The sequence below is a fragment of the Typopeltis vanoorti genome, chromosome 6 (genome assembly GCF_054136105.1).
Source record: "Typopeltis vanoorti isolate ZY-2024b chromosome 6, IOZ_Tvanoo_1.0, whole genome shotgun sequence".
NCBI lineage: Eukaryota > Metazoa > Arthropoda > Arachnida > Uropygi > Thelyphonidae > Typopeltis > Typopeltis vanoorti.
Window position 1 is genome coordinate 148,666,821 of NC_143554.1, and position 24,922 is coordinate 148,691,742.

Below are 24,922 nucleotides of genomic sequence, written 5' to 3' on the forward strand. Positions count from 1 at the left end.
CTCATTAAAACAACCCTCATTCGAATACCGCGGAGACAAAATCAAGTGCAAGCACCAAAAAACCCAAATTTCGGAAGATCGATTAAAAGAAATTCTAGAGAAAAGGAAACAGAAAACGGACAATTAACCTACTCTGATAAAGATAAAAAAAATAACAAACAGGAGCAAGAAACAAAGATGGAAAAACAGCCAAAGCTGCAACAGGGAATCGTTGCCGCCAAACATTCCAGAACCCTCTCAACAATCTACAGACGGGGATGAAGAGATCGAGCTTCTTAAGTCCTCAGATGGTGAAGAGGAAACTGGAAATGCAAGTCTTCCCCACACTAAAGGCCCGCTAACAAATGAGCAGCTTCAGAGCTTTCTTAAAAAAGTTCGAGGGTCTTCACAAAAACTGATGACAGCATAATACTACATTGCCGATAGCAGTGGCCTTATTACCCAGCTGGAAGAATTAAGAACCGTTCTGGAAGGAAAACGAGGAAGAAAAAACCATGAATCTCAGGAAAAGAATATACTACCTGATCAACGGGCTTGAATCTCAGCGGCAGCATAACTATCCGTAAAGGAAGTAAGGATTACTGCACCAAAAAAAAAAAAGAACTAAACCACAAAATAATGAACACCTCAGTAAACCTTTTCTCACTAAACGCTGAAGGATGTGCCACACCACAGCAAAACAGGCTCATCCTGCAGCATATCCTTGCCCACCCGCCAGAAATAGTTATGCTGCAGGAATCTAACTTCCGTTGCAACAGCAAAGCTTCATATCAACACTAGAGGAAGTGGCCATATACCTTGCACCACTGTCCTACCATACAACTTTATGGATCAGGAGTCAGCATAGGAATTCGCCAAAACAGAGCTCTAAAATGAGAAATAATCGATACCTTTCCTGGATGTACAATATATGCACTCATTACAACTCATACAGGAACGAAAATACATATTATTAATATATACATGTCTCAAAGCGATCTGCATGCCGTGCAGGTACTAGAGTTCGTCCGAAACTACCTAACCAAGGCCAATGACCACCTCATATCGGCAGGGGAATTCAACTGCAACGGACAAACAACAATGTCAAGAACATTGACACTCACTTGCTTCTCTAGGATGTAATAAATGACTACGCGCTGACTGATACCTCCAGACACTTGCACTCACATAAGAAAGTATTCTCCTGGAGGGACTAAGGTGGTCCTACCAGTCTTCTATACCAGGCCGGGCTCGATAGAAACTACACATGTATGCGCACAATACTCTACGTAAGGAGAGTCACATACATCATCTCATGCATCAGACGTGATTCCATCCTTCTGAGCATTTGCATGCCTGGACACACCGGACACAAAGGAGAAGCATACTGGGTATTTAATAACAGCCTACTGGAGGATACAGAATATCTAAGAACCTCCAAATCCTATATCGAAACTCTCATCAGAGATATACCTACTTGCCAATCAATTTCTGAGTGGAGGGCACTCTTTGAATCCAAAGTCAGAGTATTTACGCCAAAATATAGTCACCAGAGGAATTTGAATAAGCATTCAGTCCTTAAAAATTTACAACAACAGCAGCTGTTACATCATCCGGAATCTGAGGAATACCAGTCTCTAGATGTAACCATATGATCACATCTAGAACACTCTGAAAGAGGAGCACCAATAAGAGCACGACGCAAACACATTTGCTTCGGCAGATGCACCCACAAAGTATTTCTTCTCACTGGAAAACCCCAACAAGAGTGCACCACTGTATATGCTATAACAAGAGATAGCGGAAACATCATAGAAAATAATGATGAAATCCTCTTATATACCTTGCAGTACTACAAAAATTTATACCAAGCAAACTCAACAGTTATGGATGCCACGAATATAATTTTCTCTGATGTGAAAAAATTCTCATCAGAAACTAGGCGTAACACAGAACTGCCCATCACGTTACACTATTTGACATTGCCTGCACATCCTTACCTAAAGATAAATCTCCTGACATACACTGGTCCCCACTGAATATACCAGTCCTTCTGGGAACAGCTTGGACCTCCTCTACAGAGCATATGTCGATACCAATGGCTTCCCACTCTATATGACAACATCTGTTATTAAACATATTCCATAGAAAGGAGACTCGACGAACTTAGGAAGCTGGAGACCCATGTCCATCATAAACACCGACTGTAAAATAATATCAAAAAGCCATTGCCCACAAACTTAAACCAGCTCTGAACGAAATAATAAATAGGGATTAGAGCTATTCCATCCTTGGACGATCTATCCACGAAAACTTACACCTCATAAGGGATCTCATAAGCATAACCAACAACAACAACAACAGTGAAACAATAGGTCTTGTAACACTAGACCAATAAAAAGCTTTCGACCGCATTGAATACCTATACCTATTCAGCTGCTTGAAAGCCTTCGGCTTTGGCTCAGGCATCATTCATTCTATTAATATGTTGAATGCCAAAGCACACTTTTGCATGAAAATAAACAACAGACTTACCATAACTGTACCATACAGCAGAGGTATTAAACAAGGCTGTCCACTTTCCGGTCCTCTTTACAAAATTGCCTTTGACCCCTTTTTGTGTAGATTAAGCATGCTGTTTAGGGCATCCCGTCCTAAAGTTTCCTACTAAACCTTAACCCTGACAGCATATGCTGATGATGTTACAATTATAGCCTACAAAGAAGAAGATTTTCATAACATACAATCTCATACCAACAAAAACAAGCAGCCTCAGGAGCCGAACTAAGCCGAAATGGAAAAACTGAACGAATTCCCCAATGTCTGATCACTGGTCCACAGAAGGAAAGAAATGCCTGCGGATTTACCTTGGAAACGCGACTCTTATGTGGATAAAGAACTGGGAAACACTAAATAAACGTTTGAAGCAAGTATAGGGAAACTGGAGAGCAATTAGAGCCTCTGCCTCTACAAGAGGGAGAACAATAATTGTTAACCAAATAGCCACCAGTGTCCTTTGGAAAACACTAAAGATTCTCATGCCACCAGTGCAATTCATCAAACAAATAAGGTCAGCCATCTATCGATTCATATGGAACTAAACAAACTGGCTTTTCTACGCCAAGCTATGTACTTCTCTCAAAGATGGAGGACAAAACGTGATCTCCATTGACAACAGGATAACAACGTTCCGCACTCGAATTCTTCTTAATAGCCTACAACATGAAATAGCACAAAACCCACCACTGAATATCTTTTCACTTCTACCACTAGAGGTCTCTCTCTCTCCACAACCTTAAGAATGAGAACAGCGCACGTGCCAGTGAATCTGACAAACTTATACAAAGATGCCCTTCAAAGATGGAAGAAGCTAAACCTTCAGCACTCAATGAAGACAACATCCTGTCCTGAAATCCTCATGGAACTCATCTTCTATAACGCGATGGTAAGAAATCCGATTACACAGAAAGAGATTTTCTTTCCTCCATGGAGTTGGCGAGAGTGAGGATCTTGGGTAACATTCTTTCTCCGATCCTTACCTGACGCTTTCCAAAATCGCTCGAAAAACCTGAAATACGGGAATCAGTTTGTATCATTAAGATACACACTGTAAAGGCCACTTTTCAAGCCTCTATGCCTGATAGCATAACGGAAGAGGGCTTAGCCCTCCCAACCCAGAAGACCTTACCAAGTGCCTATCTTTCTGATAAAAACTAATAATTCATGGTAGAAACTTACATCAGTAACACAAACAAAATCTACAGCACTCTAACACAACAATCAAACCAAAGAGCTTTATTGCAAAATCTTGCATCATTCCACCAAACACTATTTCAATGGGACCTCCCATATCGCACAAGAGCCATCAAACTCGACACAGATATATAGGGGAGAATGTGATACAAAGTATTACCGACTCCAACTATATTGCGAAAATTTAACTCAGTTTTCTCAGTTAACTGCCTGTTATGGTACCGATCAGGAACAGTCCGGCATATCTACTTGGAATGCCCACTCAACATCCAATTAATCAGTTTGTCTCGGGAAACGACAGCTCTCACCTGTGGTAGTCTTCATACAGAAGAGGGGTATTTCATCATTCATGCAGAGTCAAATAATCATTCATCCTGCAATTACTTCTTCATCACTGCTAAAGCGGTAATATACTGTTTCTACCTCAGACATGCAAGACCAGACAGCACAGACTTCACAGAGAGAGGCAACTGACCAACTTCTTGCAGCCTTCAAACAAAAGGTGAGAAGTCGGATCCTACACGAGCATCACCACAGCAGGCAAAACAATACCTTAGATCTTTTCCACCAAGACTGAAATCCATGGAATGAACTCCTGGCTGAGCATGGCCACTACAGTCCACTTTCCAGCATAGAAGTGACATCATCCCACCAAAAGAATGGGGAGAAAAGAGTTTTTTGTTTACAAAACTTAACAGTGCGAATATTAATCAGCTATCACTCTCATGTAAATAGATAGCATTGTCCTATAGTAACTGTTATATTCTTCCACATACAGTACATGTCAGGTTTTATGTTTTTATACAGTATCATGTCAAAATACCAGTTAATGGCTTTATATTTTTTAAAAAATGTAATCCACCTTATAACTGATATTGCGATGTAACATACCTCAACAAGAGTATGAGCATGTAACCTCTCTGCCTGAGTGCAGAGAACTAAAGACCGGTTAATCCTATACAGAAGATTGTTATGTTTACAATAAAATAAATAAATAAGATTTGGAATTCACTGAGCTGTTTTCCTTGTCCATAGCTCCAGTGAACTTTTCTCTTCCTTCTGGGTCCGAATTCATAGGGACTTTGATTTTCTGAATCCGTGGTAGTACAGGAATCTGTGAAAACAATTAATTAATTAGTGTATGATGATACAACGGCCATGAGTCCCATCCGACCAGTACGGAAAGATCTTATGAAACTCTTGGTTACAATATCTTTTTGTCTGTCAACTGCGTTTGTTCTCCTTGTTGAGGGACGAAAATGCCTAGTTTCTGGAAGAAAAACTCACCCCTTGGCGAGACCGCATAACTCACCATTTAATTAAAAACACCTGATAATGGTTTCTCATATCATGGACGGAACTCGAACTCCTGTTTTTTTTTTTTTTTTTTTTTACCAGAGAGCTCACGTATATCAACTGAGCCACGAACGCTCTACGGTGTGCATTATGGTCATTCGCAAATTCTATTTCTATTTGGCATATTTTGTTTTTTGACTGTATACGTGTGTGTGTTCACGGGGCCGGTTTGCCTGCAGGATGAAAACCCCATATAAACTGGTGGGGACCCTGATGTGCACGCCCAACAGGGTTCCCACTTCGAATTTCGATTCGATTCCCATTATTCGATTCGAATGACGGGAATCGAACCTAGGACACTCCTTCCCTAGGCATAGGGTTGCGAAGCGCATAGCCACTAGACTAACTGCGCAGACATTCATAAATAGCAAAAGAAATTTAATTATGCAACTAATTCTTAAATGACACATTCAATAAAATTATATCGCAGATCTCTCTTAATCTTTATCAAGATTTTTTAAGTGCACATGTCCTTCTAATCTAAATCAATTCTATGCGTTATTGATTATCAGTTAAAGTATCTTAGTATTTCAGGCGTTGCTAGGTATCGACAATCACAAGCTTATTACAATATTTTGACAGATAAGGATCAAAAAGTGGCACTCATGGTGGTAAAATTTGCAATATAACGTGAAGTATTCTGAAAGTCGTGCTTTCACAGAATTGTTTCGTTGCGGTAAGTACATTCTTTTGGAAGTTGTTTTAATATTTGAATACGCAGAGAAAAAACAGTAATCATAAACTCGTTGTAATATCCTCCAATAATTAGTAGCTGTATAGAAACTTTCTAAAATATAGACATTTAATGATTTCTAATTTTTGAAATTACATGCATGAAACATCGAAACTGAAATATGCTGAAATATCTATTGTAAATTTCACATATTTATAACCTAAACATAATATATATTGGATGAATATGTTACATATTAAATGGATGAATAAAATATAATTTTGTTCGTCTATATTCATTCCAATAATCTGTTTATGTGGATTTCATTGAAATTTGGTATTTGTTTTCGAAAAAAAGGCAATGTGGCATACAATCACATTTTGGATTCAATCAAAGCCATCAATTATATATTGTAAAGTCTCCTGTCACTTTCGAAAGAATGTCATAAAAAATTGGGTTCTCATTGTAAAGCAGAAAAAATATAATTTTTTATATTTTTTTATTTTTTATAAAAATATAAAAATATAAAGCTGCGAGAAGTGGACGAAGGCTACCGCATCAAGGGCGGGTGCGGTTAAAGAAGCGAACCCAGCAGGTGGAGAGGATGTTGCGAGTGGGAACACTGAATGTCGGAAGCATGACTGGTAGGGGAAGAGAGGTGGCAGACATGATGAGAAAGAGGAAGTTGGACATTTTATGTGTGCAGGAGACAAGGTGGAAGGGGGGAAAGGCAAAGGAACTGGGAGATGGATATAAATTGTTCTACTCTGGAGAATAACGAGGGAAAAAATGGTGTAGGAATTGTGGTGTGTGGCAGAATGTAGGGTAAAGTACTGGAAGTGGGGAGAAGGAACGACAGGATCATGCGAATGAGATTGGGTCTTAGAGAAGAGTGGGTGGTCGTATTATGTGTATATGCCCCGCAAGTTGGCTGTACAGCAGAGGAGACAGATGAGTTCTGGAACGTGTTAGATGAAGAAATGAGCGAACTGGAAGAAAACGAGATGGGGATTGTCGGAGGAGACTTGAACGGACACATAGGGAGACAGAATAGAGACTGTGAAAGGGTGCATGGTGGCCACAGAGTGGGAATGATGAACCAGGGAGGAGAGAGTTGTGGACTTTGCAGTAGCATTTGATCTGACAATTGTGAACTCGTTTTTCTACAAGAGGGAAGAACATTTGATAACATTTAGGAGTGGTAACAACAGTTCACAAATTGACTACATTTTGACTAGAAGAAAATATCTTAAGGTTGTGACAAATTGTAAAGTAATTCCAACAGATCAAGTGGCACAGCAACACCGACTGCTCTGCGCAGACTTTAAAATATGATCGAAGATAAGAACCTCTGGAAGCCATGGGATGAAGAAAATTAAGTGGTTTCGCTTAAAAGAAGAGAGTGTGAGGAATCGTTTTAGAGAGAGGGTGTTAGAGAGGATATCGGATGGACTGGAAAGTGTACAAGATTAGTGCAAACATAAAAGTAATCCTGAGCTGTGCAATCGAGGTGCTTAGTGAGACATCTGGAAAGATTAGAGAGCAGAAGAAGGGTTGGTGGTGGAATAATAATCTACAAGTGGCAGTGATAGCTAAGAGGAAGGCAAAGCAGAAGTGGGATGAGTCAAGAGCGAAAGAGGACAGAGAGGTGTACAGAGAGAGAAAGCAAGAAGTCAAGAGAGTTGTGGCACAGGCGAAGGCCATGGCATATCAAGATCTGCATGAACAATTAGAAACAAAGGAAGGACAGAGAAACATTTACCATCTAGCGAAATGTAGACATAAAGCAGCAAAGGACATCTTACATGTGAGGCAGATCAAAGACGCTGAAGGAAGAGTATTATGGAGGGATGTGGACATACGAAACAGATGGAGAATATACTTTTAGGGACGTTTGAATGAGGAAAATGCAAGGAATCACAGAGAAGATGGGCAGCCTTCTGAGGGGATGGTGCAGAACATCAGTAGAGTGGAAGTGATGGAGGCCATGAAGAGGATGAGGAATGGAAAATCGGTCGGCCAAGAGAGGATTCCAGTGGAGGCATGGAAGGCACTGGGGGAAGCGGGAATTGACCTGCTGTGGGACCTGTTCATGAAAGTTTGCCAACAGGAAAATATACCCGAGGAATGGAGGGAGAATACGCATGTCCCCCATCTACAAGGGTAAAGGGGATGCACAAGACTCTAAAAATTACAGAGGAATAAAGATGATGTACCACACAAAAAAAATCCTAGAAAGGGTTCTTGAAGGAAGATTGAGGAAGGAGGTGGAGATTGCAAAGGAACAATTTGGCTTCATGACTGGTAGATCAACAACAGATGCTATCTTTGGGTTTACGGCAGATGATGGAAAAGTTTCGAGAGAAACAACGGGAGCTACATCTGGCATTTATTGATCTGGAGAAAGCATACGATAGAGTACCAAAGCAAGAGGTCTGGAAGTGTCTGAGGAAGAAGAAGGTTCCTGAGAAATATGTCAGGTTGGTGCGGGATATGTACAGAAATGTGAAGACAAGTGTTCGGACCTGTGTGGGACAGAAAGAAAGTTTTCAAGTAACAATTGGCTTGCATCAAGGGTCAGCAAAAAGTCCGTTTCTGTTTAACATTGTGATGGAGGTGGTGAAGGAGGAGGTGAGAGAAGATGCGCCTTGGACAATTTTGAATGCAGGTGACATCGTGCTGTGTGCAGATTAAAGAGAAGAAGCGGGAACTAAACTGGAAAGATGGAGAAAAGTACTGGAACAGAGAGGTATGAGACTGAGCAGAAGTAAGACAGAGTATATGTTTTGCACAGTGGGCGGCGGCCAAGAGAGAGATCTGGAGCTGGAAGGAAATGTCATCCGGAAGGTGAGGGGCTTTAGATACTTAGGTTCAACAGTGGAAGAAGATGGAGGAGCTGAGAAGGAAGTGGGATGCAGGATACAAGCGGGTTGGAGGAACTGGAGGGAGATGACTGGAGTGTTATGCGATAAGAGGGTGCTCAATCTGAAAGGCAAAATCTATAGGACAGTAGTCAGGCCAGCTATGACGTATGCTATAGAAACTGTGGCCCTGAGGAAAAATAACATCAGCAGGATGGAAGTAGCAGAGATGAGAATGCTTAGGTGGATGTGCGGTGTAACCAGAAAGGATTGTCTGAGAAATGACTATGTGAGGGGAAAAGTGAAAATTACGAACTTAGGAGCGAAGATACAGGAGGCAAGGTTGAGATGGTTTGGTCATGTGATGAGGAGGGAGGACGAATATGTGGGAAAAAGGGTCATGCAGATGGATGTGCAAGGAAGGAGGAAGCGTGGGCGGGCAAAGAAGAGATGGAGGGAGCTGGTAGAAGAGGACTTGAGGATGAAGAACTTGGATGTGGTGACAGTCCAAGACAGGAATGTGTGGATGTCTCAGTATCAACAGTGACCCCACTTAAGTGGGAGAAGCTGCAGAAGAAGAAGAAGAAGAATTGTAAAGCAGAATATGCCTAAGTGGTTTCAATTTTGAATGATTATTACAAGCTAACTTTGGCTAATAATTCGAAAGTTTTTATTTATAATTTACGAGAATAATGTTTTGTGCTACTTTGGATGCTAAACTAAATTTTTAGTTGAGTTTTTGTTTATCTCTGTAAATAAGTTTTCATATAATGTTTTGATCATCTAACTTGAGTACTCTGCCCCAGTCTGTGTTCTTAATGAGATCAATATTTAGCTATTTATAAAGGTAAAAGAAATTTTATATTTATAGCGATACCAGTTGATTTTTCATGTCTGATTGGTATTTCTAAAAAGAGACGCAAAATATTTTAAATTTTTATCTATCTATTTTAATCTAGTGCGAGTTCTAAGAATTATCAAAGTATGTTGAATATAGCCATTTTCCTTATATTTCATCTTTTATAAAAAATATTTAACAGTGTAACAACGTTATCATACTGTTAAAACGCATTAACCATTAGTAATTATTAATTTATAATTAAGGATGGAAAAGAGAATTCATTTATAGTGTATTTTGTCACAATTCCTCAAATTCCGTTTTCTAAAATGTAGTTGAATTTGGGAAGGACAAACAGTTTCGAAGTATCTTGAAAAATCTTGATCCAAATTTTATTATTCAAGAACTGAAGCTTAGTGTTCTATTCCAAATTTACTTATACAAATGCAATTTTTTACGATCATTACAAAAATTACTAATTTTTTTAATATTACAATATATAACGCAGTGTCCCGATAAAGATGAAATGAATAGCAATGAGTTAATCAATGGAATCGATGCACAATTCTTTTTTTTTTATTTTTCATTTTCATACATAAAATTATTTATTTTCATATGCCTCAAAATTACAAAAATTGGGGGAGGTATAGCATGTTAATACTATTGGATAAGGTTTAAGGGTTAAAATCAGGAGTCCTTGCTTTAGAGATTAAAGACGAATTTTTTTCCTTGACGACGTGTTAATACTATTGGATAAGGTTAAGGGTTAAAATCAGGAACCCTTGCTCTAGAGATCAGATACGAATTTTTTTCCAATATGACATGAATGGCAGACAATAATCTCACAACTAAAGACATTAACAAATGTTACACTATGAGAGCCCACAATTTGCTAGTTTTTGAGTAGAGATGCTATCCATTTAGCAAATCCATCGTATTTTATTATCTCCATCGAAGCGTATAGATATCGATTATTAGGATAATTCATGGCTTTTATTAGCTCTTTGGCACTGTACATCAGCTTTCTTAGAGTAGTTGAGGTTGGTTTTTATCGCACCAAATTGTGACCAAAACTCATATTACTGAATGTTTAAAATAGCTCGGAAATATACAGCAACTGGTGATTGAAAGTTGACTTCCTGATTACATAATATTACGCATGGCAGTACAAACGAATTTTGTAGCATTTATTCCCATTAATTATATAAGAGATCACGTTCTATATAAGCACTTTCAATTGTTTTAAACCTTTCGTTGTTAGAGTGAAAGTCATTTTAGAATTATTAGATATATGAAGAGCCAAAGGCTTAAATTTTAGAATATCACTATTTTTTGATACACAATGCTCTTTTATTATTTCATGAATCAAAGAAACACCTTACTGCTTGAATAAGTAATGGAGTGTCCATTCTGCAAGACGGAGTTATGTCAAATGAATATGACGCAACATTTTGTAGAATTATGTTCTAAAATTCCAAAGGATTGTGAATATTGTCTGAAGGCTCGTGAAATTGAAGAACGCAACGTAAGCATACCAGTTAATTATATTCAGATTTATTTTTTTTTATTTAACCCGTCTAATATATGAATATATAATTTATTATTATGTTGAAACACTTTTCATGTCATTGCAGTTTAATTTGAAGCAAATTTATGAAATAATTCACAATATAAAAATGAAATAAAATTTGGGTTTTACGCAGTTTTGTACAACAAACTTGAAACACAACATACAATTTTTTGTTATTATCACCTTCCAAGCATCTTTCACGATACTTTCCTAGTGCATATCATATTATTATTATTATTATTATTATTCGTGACACCTCCAAGAATTCCGTAGACTCATCACTGGAGGATACCTACTGTACAACTCTTCGTCTTCACCATAACACCGAACCTCTACTACCAATCATCTACATCAACGCCATCTACTGCCCACCACCACTATGATATATATTTGAATAATAAGAAAGGTAGTTTCATTTCTAACATTTTCGTTTTTAATAGGATTCTACCAATAATGTTTCCTTCGCACATCCACTAAGTTGTCACAGAATTCTGCTATCAATAGTCTCTGATCTATCATTTTGTTTCTAATCTGTCAAATCAGTAATTCAGAATAGGGTCTAAGTGTTTATATCTACTTTAGTGTTTGAATATACATTTATTCAACTGTCCTCATATTAGTTTAATATAGTGATGGTTATTCCTCAAATTGGATTTGACTGTTCTATCTGGTTGCATGGCGAAAACAGTGGGGATCAATTATAACCGGAAAAAGCTGTTCGAGCATATTATTTGATTACGGTTTAATCCAGTACATACGGGATCTACAAACTAAAGTAACGAGGGTTTTTTTTTTATCGCGACAATTGGCAGCACTGTCGAACACAAGATGGGGTAGTATGTTAAAACGGATTCCGCTCTTTCTGGCAGTACCATTTTCTCGTGAGCAGGGCAAACGCCTGTCAAGTTACGGGGTTTTTAGGAAGTGTATTTCGTGGGTTTTCGTCACTAAAATGGAGATGAGCAATCTTCAACAACGTTGCGCAATCAAATTTTGTGTTAAACTGAACGACAGTGCTATTGAAATGTTCGATAAAATTAAGCTGTCGTAGAGTAATGTTTCTTTATCACGTGCTCAAGTGTTTCAAATGGCACAAGACGGTTTTTGGAAGGTCGGACTATGCGATGGTCCTGGATGGAATACGGCATGATCCAGCGAAATTTCTATCTCTTGGAGCAATTGTCAGTTAAATGTAGTCCAAATAAATCCTTAAACAGTTGAAAACACACGTATTAGAGGTGCATCTCACGTCTGCAATTGATTGGATCTTGCTTCACGAAAATGCGCCTTCTCATTCCATGCAAAAAAAAAATAGATCACCGTACTCGCACGACTTCTTTCCAATTGACATTTTTTTCAAGGATAGGGGCCATGAACAAGCTGACAGAAGGGGACTTTCAATCCTGTTATACCGCATGGAAGGAACGTTAGAACCAGTGAATTTCTTGCTGGATGTGTGTGTGTGTGGGGGGGGGATTACTTTGAAGGCGACCACGTTGTATCAAACGTTTAACTAAATACACGATTTTATAAAAATTTTATCTCATTACCTTTCTGCTAGACCTCGTAGTACAAATTCCAAGGGTTGAGTCACGCATTACCAGACCGTCCTCATTCGTTTAGTATCTACGTTGACTTTTAATCATAGCAATGGACATTCGGTTAGAAGCCTCGGTCAGTTCTGTACATTCCTTACCGGTTATGTTGAGTTCTTCAATTAGTTATCCAGCTTTGAAACCTAAGTCACTAGAAAGTATTTATGGACTAATCGGTTTTGGCATGAAAAAAAAAAGAAAAAAAAAAGATTTTATCTTCTGCTAAATGCACTTTGGAGAGAACAAAATATTTTATCTTCATATCACATGTTATCACATGTTTCTGAGCATGCGACAGAAGGAACTCGAGGTCAGAGTTTGTTAGATTTGATTATAGTGTCAGAGGGCATCTCAGTTAAAGACGTACTATTCTGCCTGCAGTTGGAGACAGTGATCATACGGTACTCACTTGGGAAGTGGCTAGCTTTACGAATGTTCCATTCAGGAAAGGTTACATGCTGAGCTGAAAAGCAGGAAATTATGAAAAACTGAGGGTTATGCTGAGTTCTGTTCCATGGTATCAGTTTTTGGAAGGGAAGGATATCGACAGATGAAGTGTTTAAAAATACTTAAATAATGCGATATCAGAATGTGTCCCTAGAGTTCAAAGAATAAATAGGGTAGGAGTCAAATGGATATATAATCTAATTCGGCAAGAGATTCGTAAGAAAAAGATGATGTGGAAGAAATATCCTGTATATAAGGATGATTCAAAATTCATTCTAGAAGAGCAGAACAGATCAATCGAAAAGCCTCTTTAGCTATGTTACGTAAAATATAATCCACAAGGCATAGATGCTCATTAATGGTCTTGTTTAGTAATATGATCAACTCTACTTTCAACAAAACTTATCTAACCTCAAAAATAGGCATATAAAGAAATTCAACGCTTTGCACGAGAAGATTTTAAAATGGAGACCCACCCTACCCGATGATAAGGTACGTTTTAACTTTTCGGATCATAACTTGACATCAGCAGAAGCTAGCATCTTAAAGAAAGGGCTCAATTTTGCGGTCGCGCCAGAACACATTCCAAAAATATATATTATGTGAGTGGAAAATGCCCTTTTTTATACCTGAACCTGTTTCTAATGGTGTTAGGTTAAAGACCGTCTTGTCATCCTCCTAAAAAGAATACTAGCTCCTTAGAAAAAAACTGCACTTTCAAATTTAAGGAAGAATAAATATATTATGGTATTTAAGGCCAACAAAGGCAATTCAACTGTTATCTTGAATATGACTTATCATATGCCCAAAATTTCAATTTTACTGTCTGACACCTTTACTTACTCTCCATTAGATTATGATCCTACTTGGACAAACCATGTAGAAACCAATAACCTTTTATGCAACATGACTATATGGCTTACGGATGTCGAGAAAAAAATAATTGAAATCCATGCATCCCTTAACTACACGTTTATATGGATAATCCAATGTACACAAGACGATATTCCTCTTCGACCGATCGCAGATGGTATTAGAACGCCTACTTATTTGTTATCAAAATTTGATAATCTTAGAAAAGAGCACATTAGACACATTTAACTTTTGACTTTTCGAATCACAACTTGACATCAGTAGAAGCTAAGATCTTAAAGAAAGGGTTCAATTTTGCGATCGCGCAAGAGCATATTTCTAAAATATATATTATGTGCAAAGGGAAAACTTTGCACTGACGCAAACTGAAAATACGCCACACTTTGTACAAAAACTAGGAGATATATTTGTATCACCAACGGACATTCTATCTATCCACTCAGGATATTGAATCTTTATTTACAAATGTTCTTGTGGACGAAATAATGGGTAGATAATCTATTCTCTCAAGGCATCTTTCAACTCTATAAACACTGTCTCAACTCATTTTTTTCCCGATGGAATGGAAAAAATTACAAACAACTTTCGGACCATGCAAATGGAAGTCCTCACTCTATTCCTCGTGAGGACCGATATTAGTTATTGTAATTATAAGCAGAAGACCAAAGAATCATAAGTTTTGTATGGCGAGCTAAGTCCGAGTAAGAAAAGAAACTGGCTCTGCAAGTGAAGACAACCCAAAATAATTCTATCATTATGTTGCAAATAAAAGAAAGAATGAATTTGAAATAATAATTCTACGGAATGCAGATGGTATGCGGATGATTGATGCAGAAGTAATTGTTCAACTAATGAGCAGCCAGTTTGATAAAAGCAAGCAACCTGGTATATGCAACATTGAACTCACCTCTACCTCTTCAATGTATGAGGAAACTCATGTAGATGAGAGGAAGGGCGAGTAATAGAACTATTACACAAACTGAAGAATTGTGCAAAAGGAGATTGATTGGATATCAGCACGAATGCTAGAAGAGTGCTTAGCAGAACTGGCTATTCTCTTGACCAGGCTACATTATTTGAATCTCAAAACAGGGAAGATTCCAAACGAGTGGAAAGAATGTATAGTAATCTCATTGCTCAAGGGTGGTGCAAAGACCGATGTATCCAACTGTAGACGCCTCAGTATCTAGGAGTGGTGGTGAAGATTTTGGAAACGTTAGCTGGAATTTAGAAATGTGTTGACAGAGAATCTCTACTTTCCAATGAAAGGCATGGGGTTACTTTGGGAAGATCATGTTTTAATAACTTGCTCATCGTCTATAATAATGAGACCAATGAGTTCGACAAGGGAAATTGATACACTATGATGCTTTTGGATTTTTCTAAGGCTTTTGACAGAATTCAGCATGGAATACTGTTGTATAAATGGAAGAATATGGGATTGGATTATGAAATATTGGCATGAATAAAAAGATGACTGACTGACTGACTGACAGATATAAGAAAGTGGCATATGAGGAATGTGATTCTGCAAGGTTCATGGTAATAACCAGTGGTGTGCCTCAGGGATCAGTCCGTGGTCGATTGTTATTCACTCTGTATATTAATGATATTGGGAAGGATTTGAAATGTGAAATACAGCTATTTGTTGATGATGTAAAGATAAGTACGATAATGAGGAGTGCTACTGATATGCAGCACGTGCAGAATGATTTGAATAGTCTGGAATTGTGGGCATGGGAAAATGGAGTGATTTTCTGATTGAGAATCACACTAAAATGCATGACTTTACATTTATGTTAATAAATGTAATTTAGAGTACTAGCAAACGTGGTGGGATTATGCTTGAAAAAACTGATGAGGCTAGGATGTTTTAGTTTTAGTACACACGAAGTTAGAATTCAAGGATCATATACCAAAAATTGTAAATACAACTTAAAGAATATTGGCAATGATGAAACGTACCTTGACATATAAAAATAAGGAAGTCATTTTGGCTATTCAAAAGGCCTTGATACGACCTTATTTAGGCTATTGCGTGCAGGTCTGGTTTCCGTTGTGATTCTGATATAGTCGAAAGAGTACAAAGGAGAGTGCTAAAATGATATCAGGATTGTGGAATAAAGATTATGAAGACTGATTGAAAAATTGCAGGCTGCAGACACTATCAAACAGGATAAAGAGGGGTGATAGGATTGAGACTTACAAACTTCTAAAAGGTTTATACAGGATTTCAGTTGATGGAACTTTTCATTTTTTGGGGGGTGGGGAAAGGACGAGAAAGCATCCAAGGAAGTTGAGAATGAATGCAGTCCAGAAGGGAGTAAGGGTAGATTTTTCTCTCTTAGGGTGGCGCGGGATTGGAACGGATTTCCGTTAGATGTTGTGTGTGCAAGTAGCTGAATAAATTCATGAATAGGTGTCACAGCTAGTGCGTGTAGTATGTGGTCTCCTCGGATGAGTTCCTGATCCCCCTAGGAATCTCACTTAATAATAATAATAATAATAATAATAATAATAATAATAATAATAATAACAATAATAATAATAAGAAGAAGAAGAAGAAGAAGAAGAAGAATGAGAGCTGTGATATGAAATTATTCGATGGGCATGGGAGAAAAATTCATAGTAGAAAAAATTTGCATAAGAAGAATGGCCGGCTTACATTTGATTTAATCTGGCAACAGAGCTTCAGAAATTATTCATGGGGTTGAGACCTAATACAGAGATAATGAAGAAAACTAGATCAGAGTGGGACGAATGATGAGAATGTATTAAGTTCAGCAAAGGAATGCAAAAGTGGTATCAATGGGTTTCGCGTTGGTTTTCTAACTTTCTGACTATGTTTGGGGACGGACAGAGAAAGTTGCTAAACTAAGTCAAGCAAATTGCAGATGTAAATGTATGAAAATATCAGGAGATAACTTGCTCTCTATTCACAAATGCCAGGAGCATTATGAACAAATGAATTATCTTTGTTTGTTTCAATCTTAGGGCAACAATGTCAAATACATTGTTGCTTAAGATTGATTGCATTATGGCAATCAATGGCTCTCAGTGTTATGTATGAGTACAGTATGGTACAGTATGGTATTGGAATCGAGTGTATGCGGCATAGTATTTTCAGGAAGGACAGAAAAATAGGAGAGGAATGGGTACTACTAATGATATCAGATGATTTAAGTCCGGTTAGGATAAAAAAAAAACTAAAGTGATATAAGTAATAATAATAATAATAATAATAATAATAATAATAATAATGTTTCATGCAGCTTTGAGGCTATCAGTGTGAAGTCGAATAACAGGATGGAATGAATGGTTAAGATTTGCTATAGATCGGGCGGTGCAGTCGCTGGGAACAATGAATTCCATCGACAAATTATCCTGTTGAGTAATCAGCAAGCATGACTTAAATTGTTATTATTATTCCAACCTTCATGAAGGCAAAAGTATCATTAGGGAGGTATACTTTAGACAACTTTAGACAACACCACTCCTTAAACCATCCACACTTTGTATTTTCACCTCCATCTCTGGCCCTGCATTCCGTGCTGCTACCATTATCCATGAAAAAACTTATTTCTTACCGTCTTACCTGCTTACTATTTTCATTTACAAATTCCAGGGATTAGCCTTGAGCTTGTTCCTTTCCCTTATTCTAACATATGAAAAACATTCCTGGTGACCATCCGCTATATATCTATCAACAGCTTAAATGTCTCGTTTCATCGTTAATCTTCTCTGGATCTTGTAATTTGCATGTTCCCTAACTACTATTGCACTCTCTTGATATCAACTTGGTCATCCGCTTCTTACTCTCCTTCGGAGTTATTTCATCTCTTTCAAATCTAGGGGATCGGAGTTGAGGATCGTAATCCATATATAGTCTATTCAGTGCTTCATACGTTGGAACCAATCTGGTTTTCAACTCTCCTCAGCACTGCAGCTTTTCTCTGTATTACCTTCATAATACTTCAAATTTCTGTCTACTGTCTGCCGAAGATCCGCTGGTTTCTCCACTTCTTCCAGTATAAATCCACATAGTGAGTATGAAGAATTTTTTGAACCCAAAGTTCGAAACATGCCGTTTAGATGCATTACACTGATATCGCTATTTATTAAGCCACATTTTCATCTTATTCAAATCCTCACGGAGATCAAAACTATTAGCACTATATCTAATAATTCTCCCAAACTTTACATCATTTGCAAACGTTGTCCAATTCCCCATTCTGAATATCCACATTTAGTCCAGCTACAATATCTTTGACATAAAGATTGAAGAGCACACGGTATCGAACCCTGTGAAACTCCACTTGTAATCTTCACACTTCGTGACACTCTTCTTCATATACAATTCTAATATCTATCAGAAAGCTGCTTACTAACCCAATCCATAAACATGATATCCAAACCAATAATTAAAATACTTTAATAATTAAATTAAAGTATTTAAATTAATTAAATAATTTAAATAGGGCTGCTTAACGGTCATAGCTGTATAACTGAGAGGAAACCTCCACACAGCCTTTAAAGGAATGCGGAGAACCGAACCAGGGCTTCTGACCTAATGTCCAATCCTCACCATATCGTGGTGCACCCTGTTGGGTATCTACCTGGACACTGAACGAACGAGGATGGGCTGGCAATTTAGCATTTAGCCGACCAAATTGTATTCTTCTTATTGACTTAAACCAAAATACAAAATAATGGTGCAACATGACAAAATACAAAATAATGGTACAACATGACAAAATTTCATGCCCCCTGTGGCATCGCCTGGTTAAACAATGCCCTCGTTGTTTTTGCCAGGGGACCAGAGCAAACAGCGAAAAGTCAGCTACTGGAACAAATCTGAAAACACACACCAACTCAACATCACCAGAGTTAAAGATCGGTACTATCAACATACGAAGCCTGAATGGCAAAGAAATGGAGTTAGCTGAGGTATTAGATAAGGACCAGATCGACATAATAGGGGTGACTGAAACAAAAAAGACAAAAACTGGTGAGATCTTTCTGAGCAATAAATACAAAATGTTATATTCAGGCAATAACAATCAAGTAAAAGAAGGAGTAGTCATAGTATTCAACACAAAATACGAGGCTAATCTTCTTGAATGGCAGGCAGTGTCAAGTAGAGTGATGTGGGCAAATATGAGAATGGGGAACTGGACAATGAGACTTGTTTGTGCCTCTGGTCCCACAGATGGTTCTACTAAGGTAAAAGTGGAGGAATTTTATGATGATTTATAAAAAAGCAGCTAAGACAACGAAAAGGGAAATGTTTGTCCTTGTTGGGGATATAAATAGCGGAGACATACAAAAATATATTTGGAAAATTTGGAAGAAAAAGAGCAAAGCTAATAATAATGGCAAATACCTGTTGGATTTCTGCTCAGGACATGGACTGGTTATTACCAACATCATGTTCCAACATAAAAATGTGCACAAATTTACATGGAGAGAAGAGGCAAGGAATAAGAAAAGTCTCATTGACTATGTTATTGTTGATAGTGATGTTTCCTCCCTGGTGCAGGACACCAGAGTGTACAGAGGATTTGAAATTAAAAATAATCACTATTCAGTCTTGAGCAGGATAAAACTGAATTTCATATTGAAAAGACTAACATGTAAGAAGTTTTAAAGTGAATAAAAGTTGCGCAGCTCTCATATATGAACTACAGACTAAAATATACAAAGCTTATTGAAGAAAAAATGAAAGAGTTTGAGAACAGGAACCAAACCTTGGAGATTCAGTAGCAACCTTGAAGAAAACCCTGATTGATTCAGCAGAGAGGCATGTGGTGAGGTTGTCTGAAAGGATAGATAAATCAGAACTCCATGGTGGACACAGGAAGTTAAAGAGGCAATGACGGAAAAGAAGAAAGCATATCAAAAGTCCTAGCAAATATGTCAGCTTGTGCTCTTAGAGAACACAGAGACAAATGTAGCTAAGCACTGTGTAAAACTATCTAAACAGAAGTCATGGGAGGACTTTGGCAAGAACATAGAAAATAAAATCAAAAGGTGCAAAATATTCTGGAAGTTGTTGAATAAGTTTAGAAATTGAGGAAAGATGCTGAAAAAGGAGTTAGAAATGACAAAGGTGACATGAAAACATTAGAAAAGATACCCTTGAAATATGGAGTAATTACTTCGATAAATTGCTAAATGAAACAAGGAAAGGTAGCACAGTGGTAAAAAACAAGCATACATTCAGAATTACATATCCATACTTGAAGTAGAAATAGCTATCAAAGGATTGAAATGTGGAACGGCAACAGGTGTAGATAATATTCGATCAGAAATGCTGAAGTATGGTGGTATAAAAGTCTTACAGTGGCTGCACTGCATAGTTCAAAAGGCCTGGACAGAGGGACGAATTCCCGATGATTGGAGTAGAGTTCTCATAGTACCAATATATAAAAAGGTAAATCAAACGGAATGTGAGAATTACAGAAGTATTTCCCTGATGGGTGTTCCTGGCAAGATTTATGCAAGTATACTTGAGAAACGGTTGAGAAGAATTGTGGAAGAAAAGCGTAGTGAAGAACAAGCTGGATTCAGCCCAAATAGAAGCTGCCAGGATCAGATCTTCACTTTACGACAAATAGTCGAGAAAGCATGGGAATATAACAAACATCTGTATTTAAGTTTTGTCAATCTGGAAAAAGCATATGACAAGGTGCCAAGAGAGAAGCTCTTCAATACGCTACTGGTATACATTGTCAATGGGGCAATATCAAGCAATACTTACAGAGTATTGCTTGATATTGCCGTTACAACAGCTTGATATTGCCCTTACAACATTTGACTTACAACTCAAATGTCTTCATTTGAGTTGTAAGTCAACAGTTAGAATTGTAGGAGGTACAGGAAGAGATCTTCACTTGCCGGGATCAGATCTTCACTTTACGACAAATAGTCGAGAAAGCATGGGAATATAACAAAGATCTGTATTTAAGTTTTGTCAATCTGGAAAAGGCATATGACAAGGTGCCAAGAGAGAAGCTATTCAATACGCTACAGGTATATGGTGTCAATGGGGCAATATCAAGCAATACTTACAGAGTATTGCTTGATATTGCCCTTACAACAATTTGATATTGCTCTTTCAACATTTGACTTACAACTCAAATGTCTTCATTTGAGTTGTAAGTCAGCAGTTAGAATTGAAGGAAGGACAGGAAGATGGTTTAATGTTAAATCTGGTGTGAGACAAGGATGTACATTATCCCCTCTGTTATTCATTATCCCCTCTGTTATTCATTATCTATATGGATCACATTATGAAGGAAAGTGCTATTAAAAATGATATCAGAATTGAAGATGTCAAAGTCATCTCTTTGTTTTATGCGGACGTTGTTATACTTCTAAATAAATCCACTACAAGTTTGCAAGATTCCCTGACTAAAGTGAATAACTGTTGTAATTTAAATCTGGTGTGAGACAAGGAGGAACTTTATCCCCTCTGTTATTCATTATCCATATGGATCACATTATGAACGAAAGTGGTATTAAAAATGATATCAGAATTGGATATGTCAATGTCAGCTCTTTGCTTTATGCGGACGATGTTATGCTTCTGAATAAATCCGCTACAAGTTCGCAAGATTCCCTGACTAAATCGAATAACTGTTGTAATAGATATGGCATGAAGGTCAGCAATAAAAAGACGAAGACAATGAAAATAGGCAGAATCATTGAAAATGTCAACTGTGTTGTGAATGGAGAACCTATGCAACAAGTAAAACATTTCAGCTACTTAGGTACGATTTTTAGTGAAGATGGTAAAATAAATATGGAAATAGATATCAGAATCAACAAAGCTGGTATGGTAGGAAGTCAATTGAATAAATTCATATGGAATAAGGGAGAAATTAGTCGGAACACTAAATTAGCTGTATACAAGACAGTGTTCAGACCAGTTTTAACTTATGGATCTGAGAACTGGGTCAGAAATAAAACACTTGACCAAAGACTAGAGACCGCAGATATGAGAGTCCTGAGAAAGATTAGCGGCGTGAACAGACAGCATCAATGGCAATATCATATTAAAATCGAGGATATTAGGAAAACCTGATGTTGTTGGCATCCAGGAAGGCGTTAGCAATGCTAATATCAGGTGATATGTTCACTTAACAGAATGGGCGAGGAAAGATTAGCAAAACGAGTGTTCTCCGCTAGGTTGGAAGGAAAATGACCCAGAGGAAGACCAAGGTATAGGTGGATTGGTACGGTGAGTGAGCGCTTATTGGTGGATAGATCTTGGGAAAGTGAGCGCTCATTGTTTGAACAATCGCATTTGCTTGCGACCCAAGGATACCTTATACATGCAGTAAAGTTATTCTTTCACATTGATTCTTTCTTTCACTTACAGCATAACGACAAAATTCTTTTGTTTTGATTTTAGCCTGCAGCCAATTTCTTTTCACACTCCGATTTAGTTTTTGTATAGAACTCGTTATGTTAATTGCCAAGGCCATTAACTTAACGAGTTCATATATTTCATAACTGCTCTCATTCTCACGATATTCCTTCCACGTCAATCCACTTCTTTTATGAATCTCCTGCTTAATAAGATTGTGTACCCATTTCACTCTCACTTTATTTATTCCCAAACTCTATAAACATATTTCAATAATACATCATTCAATCATATATATTCAAAACTTCTCATGCAATTCTGATATCCGTCTCACTTAGTAACATAGTGAGGGATTCAACAGAGTATCCTCCCGAGTTTGTCATAATATCTGTCTTTGTAGTTCAATATGTAACCATTCCTAATTGGTATCTTCATATACTTTGTTACTTCTCGGGTCAATATGGCATTATAACTTCCACCAAAATGCTGGCAAAACAGCTACATCTTTAGCTTAGACAACGTCTGTCGTTACGATCAAATTTAATACACTTTGATCTCAAGTTCTTTCTTTTACATGCAGCTTGAGAAAATAGTCTATCAAAAGCTCAACAAATTTTCTCTCATTCTTAACGTGAGTTTTTATGTTACACGGTTAATGATTTCGGATAACGGAAGGCTATGAAAGGCACATAAAGAGACTGGTGGATTTGCATGGTGAATTCACTACTTTAGGCAGGGAAGTGAGTAATATAAAAATGAGAGAAAACATAGAATGTGAAAGACTAGAGCTGTGATTCAAGAAGAATGCCAAGATTTTTTTTTCACTATGTGGCCAGCAGGAGATAAAATAGTTGTAGATGGATTACACGGATTACATTACACCGATTATTCAGACTGTGCGACAATCATGTCGCATAGTCTGAATAAGAATTCAACATTGGAAGGATGGGTCCTAAATGAATGAAGCAGTGGAAAGAATATTGTGAGAGTACCATTGTACAAGGGAGGTTCAAAACGAATGGATTTAACTAACTATTATTGATCTATTATCTCTCTAGTGGTGTTGCACATTTTAGAGAAGTTGATTATGACTAACTTGCATAACGTATATAAAGAGAAGGTATGTTTTGTAAAGAATACTGTGGGTTTATTAAATGGAGTTTATGTTGGAGCGATATGCAATTCAATAATAATGTGATAGCTGACTTGAATAAAGAGACTCGATACACAATTACGATGTTTCTTAAACTGTGCTGCGCGTGACACAATGTTCAGCAAAAACTTGCAGGGATTAGCTGAGAGCGTACAAACCTTTAGAACTTATATTACATCTTAACATTGTAATATAAGTAATTCACCACCTAGCAATAGTCAACATTGCTAGGTGGTGAATCTTTAGTTATTACGAAGTGAAGGAGTTTATATTACTGTAATTACTTACTAAAATTATTTAGGAAAATCCTAATTATTACAATTCTAAATCCATTTCCTAATCCCAAGAGGTATGTTTGAGGATATCTGAAACATAAAACAACCATTAGGGCTGATAAAAAAAAAAAGTGAGACCTAAGAACTATACTGTGGTTGTGCCATAATAAAAGATTTTTCTTTGAAATACAGACCATGAATAACAGCCAGAGGCAGCGGAAGAAATGCTATTTACGCACATTTCATACCCTACACAACTTATGAACAGAATGAGGAAAAGAAGGACATTATGAAAAAAGATTACTTAAATATCGATCTTTGAGTTTCTTATTCGGCATTGACATGATGTGGGATTTAATATCCCCTTAATTTAAATAATGAAAAAAAAAGTCTAAACAGGTGACTTTCGTGAAGCTCTCTCTCCATTGTCCTAATTAATGTTATAAGCAGATTTTTTTTTTCATTCTATTTTATTTAGTATTTATTATTTAAATCAGTAGTAATTAACTGAAGAACCAAGACAGACTATATTTAAATGTAGTAATCAAAGTTAGTGTCTCTGAATCTCTGAAAGTATCAAATTACAGGTTGTAGATTGATATGTTTATATTTATTTTTTATCAGAAACACCAAACTAGATGTGACTTCTCTGTGGTCAAGTGTAAACAATGTGAGACTAAAGTAAATGAGAAATATTTACAAGCCCACGTAGAAAACGAGTGTCCTGAAATACGGAAAGCATGTCTTGCCTGCAAACAGAGTTTTAGCAGAAAAGAGATGCCTGTAAGTATGAAGATATTTTATTCTTTCGAATTTCTTTATACCTTTTGTGTCCTTGATGCGGCTCAATAACGAGCCAGGCAAACTGTAATAGAACTAACGATGTAATTCTACATAAATTTTGGCACACGATCCTATTCTTCCGTTAGCAGTACTCACTAAATATCATTGCGGAGATATATAATATCACTGTCATGCCCGTTATTGTTCATGAGGTAATTTGATTCTCAGGATTAGCTGATTTATAAAGCACTACCTCCCACAAAAAGGACAGACGTAGACCATCGGATCTGTTATGAGAGTGAAGAAAAGTTTCACATGTTTCTTTATAAAGCCTTTCCATGAGGAACTGACTTTTGTGAAGGACCCCTGTCTTTTTCCAATGAACTGTATATCTA

General features: G+C 37.3%; 1 protein-coding gene across 1 annotated transcript in view; it reads left to right on the forward strand.

Annotated features, from left to right (window-relative positions):
* Positions 1-10,898: 10,898 nt before the first annotated feature.
* LOC150106076 (uncharacterized) overlaps positions 10,899-24,922 on the forward strand; it is an 89,007-nt gene continuing 74,983 nt past the window's right edge. Inside the window, exons 1-2 of the mRNA XM_090394623.1 lie at positions 10,899-10,985; positions 24,369-24,527. Coding sequence (XP_090250749.1) covers positions 10,899-10,985; positions 24,369-24,527 — 246 coding nt within the window. The remainder of the gene's footprint in view (positions 10,986-24,368; positions 24,528-24,922) is intronic.